General features: G+C 44.3%; 1 protein-coding gene across 12 annotated transcripts in view; it reads right to left on the reverse strand.

Annotated features, from left to right (window-relative positions):
* Nucleotides 1-207: 207 nt before the first annotated feature.
* GIT2 (GIT ArfGAP 2) overlaps nt 208-15385 on the reverse strand; it is a 66204-nt gene continuing 51026 nt past the window's right edge. For all 12 annotated transcript variants that reach the window (XM_073021083.1, XM_073021084.1, XM_037996552.2 and 9 more), the window contains 4 exons: nt 9507-9589; nt 8745-8933; nt 4444-4507; nt 208-3921 (listed from right to left, as the gene is read on the reverse strand). In XM_073021083.1, the coding sequence (XP_072877184.1) occupies nt 3709-3921; nt 4444-4507; nt 8745-8933; nt 9507-9589 (549 nt within the window). In that variant the 3' untranslated portion in view covers nt 208-3708. The remainder of the gene's footprint in view (nt 3922-4443; nt 4508-8744; nt 8934-9506; nt 9590-15385) is intronic.

The raw sequence follows: 15385 nt of genomic DNA on the forward strand, positions 1-15385 counted from the left end.
AGTGAAACTCCATCTCAAAAAAAGAAAGCTATTTGCTAAGCACAGAGGAAGAAAAAGATAAGTCATTACTGTAAAACTGCTGGAGGCCCAAAGCATATGAAACACTGCATCTCACTAATAATGGCGTTTTGGGAGAATTTCCTCAGACCTTTTACAGAGTATCTGGAAACATCAACTAAGTGATGGGGAGCACAGCATTACCACAAACACCTTTGTAGAGCCTGTTTATTGCATAACTACCAGGCACAAATTCCAAAACGATTTTACAACACTTAAAGGGCACAATAATTACAGGAATAGAATGTACAATAAAAAGTACAGAATAATGAGTGACAGGGATCAAACACGTTAGAATAAAGGCATCTCAGTTTTCCTATGCAGCATTTTCTTTTCTAGGAACACACGTTACCTTCAACCAGGACAAGGAAAGAAAGAAAATTATACTATTGGAAAGCTCATGGGTGCCACTAAGGACAAAAACAGGTGAGTTTTGCCCTCGATTCTGCAACTGAATCGTTTGAGGAGCCGTGCACAGCTCCTGAGTTATGCATTTAGAATTCCGATTACGTGAAATGCTGTGTTTGATCTTTGGGCCCAATTCACTGTTCTTTGGCAAATAAGAACTATTTGCATTCCAAGGTAGATGACAATTTCTGTGAAAGGAGCTTAGGGGTACAGCTGTTTCCTTCTGTTCAGCCAAGTGCCAGTTTCATAAAGTGCACCTCTGCCCTATCGGCTTCGGGGGAAGGGTGAGATATGGGGAGGAAGGGATCATTGAGAATACAGGGTGAACAAAACAATGTTACCGAAGGTAGACATTGCTAGTGCAAGGTACGGAATCCATGTGCAAAAGGTGGCTGGAACAAATGTTCAGACAAGGTGCGATTTGCCAACAGGAGCAGAGAACTCTGACACCAGATCTCAGATGAGGCTCAGGAAATGGGCGGGGTACATAGGGAGAGGACGACCTGCAGCCCTCCAATGGCCGCATCATTCCACCGGGGAACTTCTGTTTGGAGTTTTGGCACCGTGGGCTAACCGAGCACTCTTCTGAGATATTCTTATAACTGGAAGTGCTTCGTTGGTCCCCATGTTCCTTGACTTTCTCTAGGGCCATAAAGACAACATCCTCTATTGCAGGTCCTCAAACGTTCCAAGGAAAACACTGCTTCACCTCCTGCAGACAGCTCATTTCCCAGAAGCCTCTACAGAAGCCCCTACAGAAGCCCGTCCTCCCTGGGACAGCAGGGGCTGGGGTTTGCAAGAAAAAGGAGGATCAGCTAAGTACACGAAGCCTGCAGAAAAGGCTATCAGATGGCGCCTGCACTTAAGGTAGGAGGCCACCTTCTAGAAGGCATCCCAGGAGCAACCAACAGCAATGTGGCACTTAGGGCTGTGGGACAAACAAGTGGAAGAGTCTTCTGGAGATGTGGACCCTTTTCCCATGCTACTCACAGTGTAGCAAAACGCAACAAAAGCATCCACACACGGTGACTTAGTAAAGCAAGCACCATCGGGGTGCTACTTTCATGACAGCATACGGTCAAGCTATAAAGGTATGCGTGAATCAGTCCTGTGAAAATAGAGGCTGAGTTATTAGCATGTATTGAGGCAACTTGTACTTTGATTCTTGTGTCTTCTTCACATGTGTGAATGACCACTATGGGACAGAACATATGGGTAAAAACAGGAGCGACAGCAACATAACACACAGGGTAGGCCGGCTCCATTATGGGTAAGACTCAGAGGCTGCTCCAGGTGTGTCTGGGGAAGCCAGGCCTTCACACTGCACAGCTTACAGGGTCCTGGGGTGGGGACTGTGAGTTGTCAGCCTAGAGGACACAGCTCACCTGCACATGGCCTCTGAAAATGTTCAAATTGGTTGCCAGCATTTATAAATGGAGAGATGGCACCGAAAAAAAATCTAGGTTTCTTGTCTCTTGAAAAATCAAAGCTGTGGCCATCCTAGGCCCACTTTTCCACATGGCAACAGGAGTAGAGCTGGGGGCTACTGCCCTTACCGGGTGGGCCATGGGCTCCCTGTAGTCCCCTCTGCCCTACTGCCATGTACCTGGCTCCCTTCACTCATCCACATCACCAGCCCTAGGCCAGGGTCTGAACCACACACACAGAATGGCTGCAGTAAGCAGGAATGGGAAGAGCTTTCACATTCAGAACAAGAAGGGGCTTTTTAGTAACTAAAACACAATCTGAGCATGTTCCAGCACTTCAACCTTACTCTTTCAGAGCTTTGGGGTAGCAGGCAGCCAGCTGAAAGCACACTCTCTAAGGAATTCTTGAAAGTTGATGTCTAATTTTTTTTTTTCCCCGAGACGGAGTCTTGCTCTGTTGCCCAGGCTGGAGTGCAGTGGCGCGATCTAGGCTCACTGCAAGCTCCACTTTCTGGGTTCCTGCCATTCTCCTGCTTCAGCCTCCCAAGTAACTGGGACTACAGGAGCCTGCCACCACGCTCAGATAATTTTTTTTTTTTGTATTTTTAGTAGAGATGGGGTTTCACCGTGTTAGCCAGGATGGTCTTGATCTCCTGACCTCGTGATCCGCCCGCCTCGGCCTCTCAAAGTGCTGGGATTACAGGCTTGAGCCACCGCGCGCGGCCGCTGATGTCTAATTTTTAAGTATTCATGAGGTGATGGAGGAGAAACTAACTCAGATGACTGCGATACATCTTTCCTTGTAAGAAGTCCTTAAAGATGACGAAAAATGTGAAGCAACTCATCTGAGAAAACTGTAAGTGGTCAGAGAAGCAAGCTGACTTTTGGATGAAAGGTGCAACACAATGTCAGGGAATAGGTGATTTCTTTTCCTTACAGTTCATGGTAGCGATACCTGAATGGGTGGCACAAAATGAGTTCTGGCGTGTTAGACTGACGCTTCTCTTTGCTGCGGGTTTTGAACAAACTGCCTGGCTTACAGGGATGAGGGAGAGCACCTGACAATGGGTGGTGATGTGCATGGAGCTCCTACCCTGAACATGGCTTCATGAGATGTCCCGTGGCAGGTCAATGCTTTATCTCATTCCATGGGGCCTTCAAGATGACAAGAAAATATCAAGAGATAGGAGCTTGAGATAACAACATTAAATAACAAAACATTTAGCAGGGTAAAACACTGAGAAGAAATGGATCAATTCATTGTTTCCTCCCAAGAGAGACGGTGACACTAGTTTTAAAAAGTGGCAAAGTCCTTTCTCTACATACATGCTTGGAGATACCCCAAGCTTAGAGATTCTGAGTAGGCCAGGAAATTCACTTATTGCACAATGCTTGGTAGGGAACAAATGATGTTGATTTTTTGTTTTTTAAACCGAACTCTCTCAAGAAAATGTTTTATGAAAAATTTCATTTATAGTTTTAGCCATAGGCAGGGAGTTTTAAGGGATGGAAAAGTTTTCACAAACTTTAGACAATGAAACTATTCTTTTGGATGTATGTGATCAACTCGACAGTTATTGACAACACAACCGAACATCAGAAACTAAACCAGCAAATAGGCACAAAATAAGGCAAGTGGGTTAAATAGTTGAAAATTGGTTAGAAAACATGCAAAAATAATACTGAGTTTTCTTTTAAAAAGTTTTAAACCATCATTAAATGTTTCTTTTTGTAGAAATCTGAAGAGTTCTGTGTCTGAATTTGAAATTGGACTTTATAAAGCCTAGAAAACAGAGGAGGCGGCACCCTGCCCTTGTCAGTTGTTGTTCTCTTTGGTGGTGATGGTGACCAGCTGCTTGGCAGCCTTGGCGATGTCGTACGCACACTGGATGACCTGCTGAGTGACCAGCTGGACATCTGTGGGTGAGCCGGGGTCCCCTGGGAGGGTCTTTTTGCACTCTGACTGCAATCGGTAGGCACTGGACGTCAGTAAACGAAGGGAAGTCCTCACCATGTCAGACTTGGGTTTCTAAAAGGAAAAAGACAACCGTTTACCCTGAACTGCAGGGCAGACATCCAAAACCAGGGGACAAACATTCTTCTAAAGCAAACCAAGCTGCTCCCTGGAGTGAAAGGCAGTTTGGTCCTGCCCTTTCTCAATGGGGTGCTTTACACACTCCAAGCATCACAGCCCACAGCGTAAGAGATGCTGAAATATTCTGATTCAAAGGTCAAAGTGCCTGCAGGGTAATTTTAGTAGTATGTGGTATTTTGAGGTAGTTTTTGAAAAATATTAATCCACGTGGGTAAAATATTCCAGAAAATCCTATAAATTTAAAAATTTTAAAATTTGCCTTTTAGCACATGACTTGTAGATCCTTGTCTTATTAAATCAGCATTCATGCAGAACAAAAATATTTCAAAGCTCTATACGACTGCATATTTTAAAACTGCATATGCTACAAAAAAGCTAATATAATATACAGGTCATAAAGAATTTCTTGCTGTTCATTTAAAAGGATTTAAACCAAGTGAGTAGCAAGTGACTTACTTTGGGGAATAATGCTGCCATTTCTGTAACAGCTACGTGTATCCTCTCTGAGCAGGGAATATAACTGCAAGAATATTGAAGAAGTTAGTCAATGACAGTAAAAATGATTCGGAGGCAAAGAGTACTCAAGTGCTAGGACAGATTGTGTTTATATTCCCTTCATGAAGGGGCTGGCACTGCAGCCAGCCAGCTGTGCATCCCACACCACCAGAGGGCACATGGTTATAAAGCAGGACTCCCATTGCTTCCTGAAAGTTCAATCTGATGAAGTCTCCAGGTATGAAATATGGCAACATACACTCCTGATCAGGTAAGGCCACACAACAGTACAGAAGCATAATTCACCCCTCCTCATGTCGACTTCTCATGTGTTTCATCGTCCTGATTTCTAGAAAGAGAAAGGATTTCCATGCAAAAGGCCACAGAAGTGAAAAATAAAGGACTGAAAAAAATCCTTAAAATTAGAACTGGAGCCTCTCAATAGCCGGAACTTCAGGTATGCGCCGCCATGCCTGACTGATTTTAAAATATTTTTTTGTAGAGGAGTCCCACTATGTTGCCCAGCCTTGTCTTGAAGTGATTCTCTTGCCTCAGCCTCCAGAGTGCTGGGGTTACAGGTGTAAGCCACAGTGTCCGGCCCTTTCCCCATTTTTTAAACCATGAAGTTGGCTTCTGAATAGATTGTCATAAGCAACTTATGTACTTCACCTTTGTAATAAATCTAGTTTCAAAACTATTATAATTAAAACTGTTGGTTGGGCATAGTGGCTCACGCCTGTAATCCCAGTATTTTGGGAGGCCGAGGTGGGCAGATCACCTGAGGTCAGGAGTTTGAGACCAGCCTGAACAACATGGTGAAACCCCATCTCTACTAAAAATACAAAAAAATTAGCTGGGCGTGGTGGCACATGCCTGTAATTCCAGAGTAGGAGGCTGAAGCAGGAGAATCACTTGAACACGGGAGGCAGAGGTTGTAGTGAGCCAAGATCATGTCACTGCACTCCAGCCTAGGGGACAAGAGCGAGACTCCATCTCAAAAAAAAAAAGACTGCCTACATTTTAAATTAAACCATTACATTTCAAGAAAATGTTTATATTATCCAAAAATGCCTTCATGGGAAATCTTGACTTTTACCTTTGTGAACAATTACAATCATAAACCATGTAATAACAAAAGTTCCAACGTATAAGGAGTTAACTTGTAAATATGAAGGGGCAACAACCCATCTGGTCACACAGATTTCAGAAAGAGAAAAAAGCAGTGTCCACAGCTGTCACGTGTATCATGCATACTAATAAACTGTGTGTTAATATCACAGTGACTGAGAACTACACTGAAGAGTTTTGTTTTTTTTTTCTTTTTTGATACAGAGTCTCGCTCTGTCACTCAGGCTGGAGTGCAGTGGTGCAATCTCGGCTCACTGCAACCTCCGTCTCCCGGATTCAAGCAATTCTCCTGCCTCAGCCTCCTGAGTAGCTGGGATTACAGGCTTGCGCCACCATGCCCGGCTAATTTTTGAATTTTTAGTAGAGATAGGGTTTCACCATGTTGGTCAGGCTGGTCTCGAACTCCTGACCTTATGACCCACCCGCCTCAGCCTCCCAAAGTGTTGGGATTACAGGCGTGAGCCACCGTGCCTGGCCAGTGAAGAGTTTTATATTCTGTTGGTTATAGTTTCATTTTTGAGAAATACGATTCACCCTTTCCTCCTGCTACAGAGAAGGAATCTTTCCTAAGGCCATCTCTCAAAAGCTCACTCATTATGAACTATTTGGGGAAGTCCACGACAAGACAGAAAAGCAAGCACACCCAGATTAATGAGGAAGCCCTTCTCCTCCTCCTCTAACAGAAGTCCACGTTCACAACTTCATTCACATTGGTATCTTTCCTCAAAAAGGTTTTCGTGCATAGTATGTCATAATCCCTGAATCGTATGTATGTCTGTGTGAGGGCAGGAGTGAGGCTGGAGGCCCAGGAGACCAGACTTCAGGAATGTCAGGGGCTGGGGCTGCTTACATGGATCAAGAAGAGAAAACGAGAAAAAGGCATGGGTTTAATTTGTACAATTCAAGATTATAAATAAAAGCATCTCAGGTATCTAAGTATCCACAAATTTTAGTATAGCATTGAACAATTTATGAAATATAAATTCTCTAGACCAATTATGGTTTTAAACCAAAAGAATGAGCTAATGATTAAAATCTCTGCATCATTCTCTGATGGTCTTAAAAAAAAAGGAAATCAGATCATGATACGTGTTGTTGAATGGATTTGTACACTTTAAACAAAGAAAGGAAAAAAATAAAAGAAACTTCCCAAATTGTACCAAGCACCATATTGCATCTTTGAAGCCAGAAATGGCCTCAGGGCAGATATTTATATTTTTGACAACGACAGCAACATAAGGCAAGCATGTTTTAGTTTGAAATACAAGCACAGCACTTCCGAACTAGAGGAAATGAAAAGCGAAGCACATTGACAAACGGGGTCACAGTGCTTAGGAAGGAAGTGTTATTGAATCATCATTACATTAAACGCTGTCAAAAACTTTGGCCAAGTATGGTGGCTCAAGCCTGTAATCTCAGCACTTTGAGAGGCTGAGGTGGGCAGATCACTTGAGATCAGGAGTTCGAGACCAGCCTGGCCAACATAGTGAAACTGTCTGTACTTAAAATACAAAAAAATTAGCCAGGCATGGTGGTGGGCGCCTGTAATCCCAGCTACTCGGGAGGCTGAGGCAGGAGAATCACTTGAGCCAAGAAGGCAGAGGTTGCAGTGAGTGAGATCATACCACTGCACTCCAGCCTAGGTGACAGAGTAAGACTGTCTCAAACAAAAAAAAAACAACAAAAAAAAGGCCTTTGGAAAGCCATGGGACACTGCTTTCTGTAATCAATTATGTCCAAAAGGTGTGGTATGAAGAGGATGCCTGGGAAAGGAGGAAGAAGCCAAATCATTAGACAGTTGTTATCAAAGGAGGCTAAAAAGTTATGCGGGTTTCTCTTTTTCTCTGAGGAGCTTCCAGCAGTCGCTCCAAAAGACTAACTCTTATCTTTCAATAAACATGGCTTATTCCCCTCTTTCCTAGTGGGAAGTAAGGACACTGGGAGATGTGTGAGCCATATAAAAAAGGAGAAAGGGGAGGTTGACCCAGTAGTGCCAGGACTACAAAAGGGAATACAAAGGCCCAGATGCATGTCTGTGTGGAAGAAGAAAACAGAGAGAAGAGTAAACAGCACAGCATCCCTTAAACACTTTTTTCTCATGCAAGGCATGAAGAAAGTTCTTCACTGAAGTCCTAAATTTTGCTGACCTAATGAAAAGAATGAGATTGTTCTTGGGTTTGACTGAATTCTGCTGGTTTAGCTAATGTTTTATGAGTGTCTACATCCTGCCAACCATGGGAAGCTAGGATGTTACCCCAAGCAGTTTGCAACTCACTGGAAGTTCTTAGAGAATTCACTCTCAAAGAACAAAAGGCTAAGTTGGAGTAAGAGCCATTCCCTTCCTCCGGGTAAGAATTAACCACAGGACGTGCTTCTGGTCAGAGTAAGCAGCCTCCTCTCTCATGTGCAGAGATGGATTTGGGTGATGATGAGATCAACTTTATTTACTTTGAGACAGAGTTTCGCTCGTGTTGCCCAGGCTGGAGTGCAGTGGCATGATCTTGGTTCACTGCAACCTCTGCCTCCAGGGTTCAAGAAATTCTCCTGCCTCAGCTTCCGGAATAGATGGGACTACAGGCACATGCTGCCCACGCTTGGCTAATTTTTGTGTTTTTCGTAGACATAGGGTTTCACCATATTGGTCAGACTGGTCTCAAATTCCTGACCTCAGGTGATCCACCTGCCTCGGCCTCCCAAAGTGCTGGGATTACAGGCGTGAGCCAGTGTGCCCAGCCCAGGATATCTTTTGTGTCAGCAGCCTTGTCCCTAGCCAGGCCAGGGTATAGCTGTGGCCAGAAGCAAGGTGTAAGGTAGCCCCTTTCCCCCTCTACCTAGAATTAGCACTGTCGCCACCCTAACTATGCCACAATCCTATTTCTAGAAGCACTTATTTTCGGAGCTTCATAACAAGATGGAAAAAAAGAAAATACCACGTAAATCAAACAAAACAAACGAAACCAAAATTGACATTGTTCTTAAGCCTGTTAATGTAGACTTAGGTTTTCAATGACCTTGAAGTCAGCATGCAAGGAACAGCGGCCATTGGGAATAGCTGCCATTGGGAATGTGGGCATCATCCCTTTCTGGGTGCATAACACATGCTCTGCCAAAGCAGGGTCTTCAGTCCTGCTTACCTGTCATGTTTATTTTCTTGGGCTGCTCTTAAGAGCTCCTGTATGTTTTTGGTGATCTGTTCAGTCTTCCTGATGACATCTTCGGTACTAGGGAGAGTGGGGCTTGGGGCCACATGGGGTTCTGCTGTGTCTGGTACCAAGCCATCACCCGGCCACACCATACTTCTTTGCCGTCCCTTTCGGCTTGACCTGTGAACATTAAAGATGCAGTTAAATACAGCAGGTGCTTATTAGCTGCTCCTCTGCTTCTAGGAGCCACTTGGTATGCACCAGCTAAATGCATGAGCAGGCTGTTCTCGTCATTTCCTTTATCCTGTCTAGCAGGAGACTCACGGTAAGGCTCTAAAATGGGCTATTTCACTCTACCATAGGGCTGGAAGTGTTTGCTCTCATGGGAAGGGTGAAGGAGGGGAAAAGGGAGGGAAATACCTGGGGCGGGGAGAGTGTGTGGTTATAAAGCCATTCCCAGGTGAGCCAATTCCTTGGGTACAAATGCAGAATGTAACCTAGTGTTGTCTTCGTGATGAAGTGGGGTAATGACTTTAAACACACTACAGACAGCTAAAGACACATAACATGCTGGTACAAAGAAAAAGACCTTTCAGCAATAATGTGAGATGACAAGACATGCAAACTATGAGCATATACTTGAATATTTTAAGACTTTATGAGTCTGAAAATAGAGAAAAGGGGTGTGTGTGGTGAACTGCTTCTGCTGGCCCTGGGGGCCCCTCCCCTGGCACACTCATCCTGTGGATGTACCCCATGCCATCTGGCTCCATGTCATTGGGAGTGTTGTCGTAGTCACTCTCAGGTGTGCTGTTCTGCTTCTCCAGCCTGGATGCCTACAAGAAAGAAGAGGGACCCTCATAAGTTGGTAACATGAGACCCTTCTCAGGAGTCTTCCCTAGGAACTGTTACCTATTAGGCTATTGGTCTTCACATCCCAAATCTCATTTGGGACAGGGGCCAACTCTCTAGTGAAAATTCAGTAAAAGATGAACATTGGATCCAGAAATGGCCTCTTTCCTTCTTTGCACCATTTTCTTCTTAGCTCAGTGGCTACTCCATAATCACATCCTTGGTACAAACTAACAGACATGCAAGGCAACACACCCTCATTTAGTTCTCAAATTTAGAACATAATGAGATGTAGTTAAAATACAGGCAGGGTGTGGTGGCTCACGCCTGTAATCCCTGTATTTTGGGAGGCTGAGGCAGGACGATTGCTTGAGGCTAGGAGTTTGAGACCAGCCTGGGCAACATTAAAAAAAACAAAAACAAAACATAAAAAAAACCCAGCCAGGCATGGTAGCATACACCTGTAGTCCCAGCTCCTCAGGAGGCTGAGGGAGGATTGCTTGAGCCCAGGAGTTCAAGATTGTATTGAACCATGATCGCACCACTGTACTCCAGCCTGGGCAACAGAGTAAGACCCTGTCTCAGAAACAAACAAAAAAAATCCCGGCACTTATATGACCACAGACCTTCAGCATTGGAAGTCACCTTCAGATTATCTGATTGAACCCCATATGAGAAAATGAAGGGCCAAAAAAGCTGCGTGGCCCACCAAAGGCCACAAAGTCTGCAGAAAAACAGGACCAAGCACCAGGTCTCCTGCCTCCTGCTACCTCCAATATTTCATGCCTGGGCTCAAATCTACCCCTTAAAATGTAAAGATTCGGTACAACTGTGGCAATCAAAAATGGGATATAGATTCAAAAGAGGAATCCTAAAAATGTTTTGAACAAATGCCAGCATTGCTAAACACAGGATCTTCTAGGGTGACGAAATTCGAAGGGGACTTTATTCCTTCGAAGGGGACTATGTTCTGAGTATTTCATGAACATTATTTTCCCTCAGTATTTATTTCACCCATAATGCTTGAGAATTTCTTTGGAACAGAAATCAGTGGAGGCTAATTTAAAACCTAAACCAATTACCTTATAAAATACAAGTGTGAGCTATTTCTAGCTTTACTCCTTGAATTTCATCCAAGTTAATCAAAACATGTGACTAAGAGAGTTTTACTGATACTGCAATAAAATGTGGCTAAGGACGCAGATATAAACTAAGAGCTTTGTTTAAACACATGGAAACCCTATAGCTTTATCCAAAAGAATGGCTACTTTTGAGTAAGTTGGTTTAAGAAGGTCTACATGGCCAGGTGCGGTGGCTCGCACCTGTAATCCCAGCACGTTGGGAGGCCGAGGTGGGTAGATCACTTGAGGCCAGGAGTTTGAGGTTAGCCTGGGCAACATGGTGAAATGTCATCTCTACTAAAAGTACAAAAATTAGCCAAGTGTGGTAGTGCACACCTGCAGTTCAGCTACTTGGGAGGCTGAAGTGAGAGGATCTCTTGAGCCTAGGAGGCAGAGGTTGCAGTGAGATGAGATCACACTACTGTACTCCAGTCTGGGTGACAGAGCTAGACCCTAACTCAAAACAAACAAACAAACAAACAAAAAAAAACAAAACCAAAAAACCCCCCACAAAACTACGTAAAGCCTGATTATTGCTTACTGATAACACCTGGTGGGTACAGGCAAGGCAGCTGGACCCATGTGGAGAAGTCCCCCTTATTCACACCACACTTTGTTTGCTATCCCCATAGACTCTCCTCCTGCTCCCAGGGCACATGTTCTCTTCTCTGTCGGCTGAGTTCTTCCATCCACACCTCCACACATGCTCTGTTTAGTTCCCAGCCACTCAAATAAAAGACACTTGCTGTGGGCTCCTAAAATTCACTATGAACTCGTGCATCCTGCAGCCACTCAAATCCATTTGGCAAATGATTAAATGTTGGCTTGGAGCCATATGGGGAGTTTGTAAAGCTAATTTCTGTAGAATCTACAACTTTGGTGATTCCTTTGTTTATATCTCCTACCAGTAAGTAGTTCTGCTTCTCTTGCTGCCTTGTTTTGATCTGGCTTTATGAACAGTCAATGAGTTTGGCTCCTAGAAGTCTATAGCAGGAAGATCATGGGCAAGCACTGTGGTCTTCCAGAGATGAGCTTAGAAAACCAAAAAGAAAGAAAAAAACCCAAAACCCTTCTTACCTTGTCACAGGGAATGCCTAACTTTTCTTTTCCTTTTCTTTTCTTTTTGAGATGGAGTTTCACTCTTGTTGCCTAGGCTGGAGTGCAATGGCGTAATCTCGGCTCACTGCAACCTCCGCCTCCCAGGTTCAAGCAATTCTCCTGCCTCAGCCCCCCGAGTTGCCGGAATTACAGGCATGCGCCACCACACCCAGCTAATTTTGTATTTTTATTAGAGATGGGGTTTCACCATGTTGGTCAGGCTGGTCTCAAACTCCTGACCTCAGGTGATCTTCCCGCCTCAGCTCCAAAAGTGCTGGGATTATAGGTGTGAGCCACCGCACCCTGCCAACTTTTTTTTCTTTTCTTTTCTTTTCTTTTCGAGACAGGGTCTCACTCTGTCGCAGAGGCTAAGTGCAGTGGTACAACCTCAGCTCGCTGCAGCCTTGACCTCCCAGGCTCAAGCGATTCTCCCACCTCAGCTTCCTGAGCAGCTGGGACCACGGGCATGTGCCACCACGCTCGGCTAATTTTGTACTTTTTTGTAGAGACAAGGTCTTACTATGTTGCCCAGCCTAGCCTCATAATCCTGTGCTCAAGTGATCCTCCAAGTTTGGCCTCCCAAAGTGCTGGGATTATAGATGTGAGCCACCACACCTGGCCCCAACTAAATTTTAAGTTTTATTTTGGTTTTTATATATACACCCACACAGAGGTGTGTGTGTGTATACATATACACATATATCAATAGATAAAAACTTGCATTTACGTAATTATACTGAAAAATGTGCTGCTCCATTTTGCTCCATTTTCCAAATGCCAGAGCTGCTCTAGTGGAAAACAAACTAGAAACAGAATTAAACCCAGAAAATTCTTCATATTTATAGTGAATCTTTTTTATTTATTTATCTGGAGACAGAGTCTTGTTCTGTTGCCCAGGCTAGAGTGCAGTGGCACGATCCTGGCTCACTGTAACTTCTGCCTCCCAGGTTCAAGCGATTCTCCTGCCTCAGCCTCCCAAGTAGCTGGGAGTATAGGCACCCACCGCCATGCCTGGCTAATTTTTTGTATTTTAGTAGAGACGGGGTTTCAATGTGTTGCCCAGGATGGTCTTGAACTACTGAGCTCAGGGAATCTACCTGCCTCGGCCTCCCAAAGTGCTAGGATTACAGGCATGAGCCACCACGCCTGGCCTTTATAATGAATCTTTTTGCCTTCCCCGATGAAATGTGATAATCGCAAATCAAATGCATTACCCTCAATGATCAAAAGTACCAAGTTGCATTTAAACATTTTAGAAGAGCAGTGACTCATATACCTAATAAATGCATTCAGTAAATGTTTCTCAAGTATGGAAAACAACATATAGCAGCAACCACCCAGGAAATCAGTTACTTACACGTTAGTTAAGTCCTTCATCGTTGTCAACAAAAGCATATGTACAGAATTTCAGTGTAGCCAGCATTTAATGTATCAAAATTATTATAAACATGCAGAGCCAAAAGCTATTGGTTAAGAGTGCTGCTATCTCAAAGCTGTTAATAGGAAGGTTACCTTATAGCTGGTGCTGGTTCAATTTATTTAATAGGTTTGCAGTTTTCTCTGAATAAAGACACGCCATAAAAATCTAAACTCATGATGAAGCTGTCAGGAACAATCAGGGTGATCAGTTTAAATGATTTTTGTACAAAACTCTATCTCAGCAAGCAGTCCTTGCAATGATTTTGGAGGCTACCATACAAATTAAAAAACAAAATTTCACAGTAGACAAAAGTGGTTTGACTTACAAAATTTCTAATGAGATATTTAATCACTAACTGTCCTTTAGTTGTATCTGGGCTATTTTAATGAAAACATTACAGTTCAATTTCAGAACTGCTCAGGAGACCTTTTTTTTTTTTTTTTTTTTTGAGACAGTCTCACTCTGTCATCCAGGCTGGAGTGCAGTGGTGCAATCTCGGCTTATTGCAACCTCCGCTTCCCAGGTTCAAGCGATTCTTGATTCTCGTGCCTCAGTCTTCCGAGTATCTGGGATTACAGGCATGCGCCAACCCCCTACTAATTTTTGTATTTTTTTTTTTTTTTTTGGAGACGGAGTCTCGCTCTGTTACCCAGGCTGGGGTGCAGTGGCCGGATCTCAGCTCACTGCAAGCTCTGACTCCCGGGTTTACGCCATTCTCCTGCCTCAGCCTCCGGAGTAGCTGGGACTACAGGCGCCTGCCACCTCGCCCGGCTAGTTTTTTGTATTTTTTAGTAGAGATGGGGTTTCACCATATTAGCCAGGATGGTCTCGATCTCCTGACCTCGTGATCCACCCGTCTCGGCCTCCCAAAGTGCTGGGATTACAGGCTTGAGCCACCGCGCCCGGCTAATTTTTGTATTTTTTAGTAGATACGGGTTTTGCCATGCTGGCCAGGCTGGTCTCAAACTCCTGGGCTCAAGTGATCCACCCACCTTGGCCTCCCAAAGTGCTGGGATTACAGGCATGAGCCACTGCACCCAGCTGAGACTTTAAATCCAATTTATCAAGAATTTTTTTTCTTAGTACGATAATTGCTTTTTTTTTTTTTGAGACAGGGTCTCACTGTGTTGTCCAGGCTGGAATGCAATGGCAAAATCATGGCTCACTGCAGCCTCGATCTCTCATGGTGGACTCAAGCAATCCTCCCATCTCAGCCTCCCAAGTACCTGAGACTACAGGTGTGCATCAACACACCTGGTTAATTTTTTATATTTTTTGTAGAGAGAGAATTTCACCATGTTGCTGAGGCTGGTCTTGAACTCCTGGGCTCAAACAATCCACCCGCCTAGGCCTCCCAAAGTGTGTGAGTCACTGCACTCGGCGAGAATTCTTAATAGACTACTGTGAAAGTGAAGTAAAGAATTCCAAAAGCGTCAGGGCATGGTGGCGCATGCCTGTAGGCCCAGCTACTCAGAAGCCTGAAGTGGGAGGACTGCTTGAGCCCAGGAGTTTGAGGCTGCAGTATGCTATGACCACGCCTGTAAATAGCTACTGTACTACAGACTGGGCAACATAATGAGGCTCTGTCTCTTAAAAAAAAAACCAATCCTGAAAGGGCCTTGATAATCCATATGCCACTGGAACTAGGAAAGAAAGGTTCTCCATCATTCCTAGGTGTGGAGGGAATGGCAAAGGCCCAGTGCAAACCCCACCTTGCCTGTAAAGGTGGTTCCTTATCCACAGCCACCTTCCTCCTCTTACCTTACATTACCCTTCCATTCAAAAAGAGATGGAGCCAGAACTGGGACATGGATTTTCAAAGCTTGTGCTCTTTCCACGGCTTTCCCAGGTTGCAGTCATGTACCACTCCTTGTGCATGAAAGTATTTTTTAATCGACAGTGCCTTCGGGAGCAGGGGGTGTGCCCCCTAAGTCCTTAGTACCCTTTCATTGACTTACCAAAATGCTGTGTATGGAGGAGTTGCTTAATATTTACTGCCTGACTACTCTAAAAGGGGCTTAACTGAATCATGCACTGCTATTGAGACCATAAATTATACACCAGTAGGTGGGGTTTAACCAACCTGGACAAGTGAACAGCTTTAGGCTAACAGCTGCTTGCACAGATCCAATGCCACAAGG

Source organism: Chlorocebus sabaeus, chromosome 11 (genome assembly GCF_047675955.1).
Source record: "Chlorocebus sabaeus isolate Y175 chromosome 11, mChlSab1.0.hap1, whole genome shotgun sequence".
In the NCBI taxonomy this organism is placed as follows: domain Eukaryota; kingdom Metazoa; phylum Chordata; class Mammalia; order Primates; family Cercopithecidae; genus Chlorocebus; species Chlorocebus sabaeus.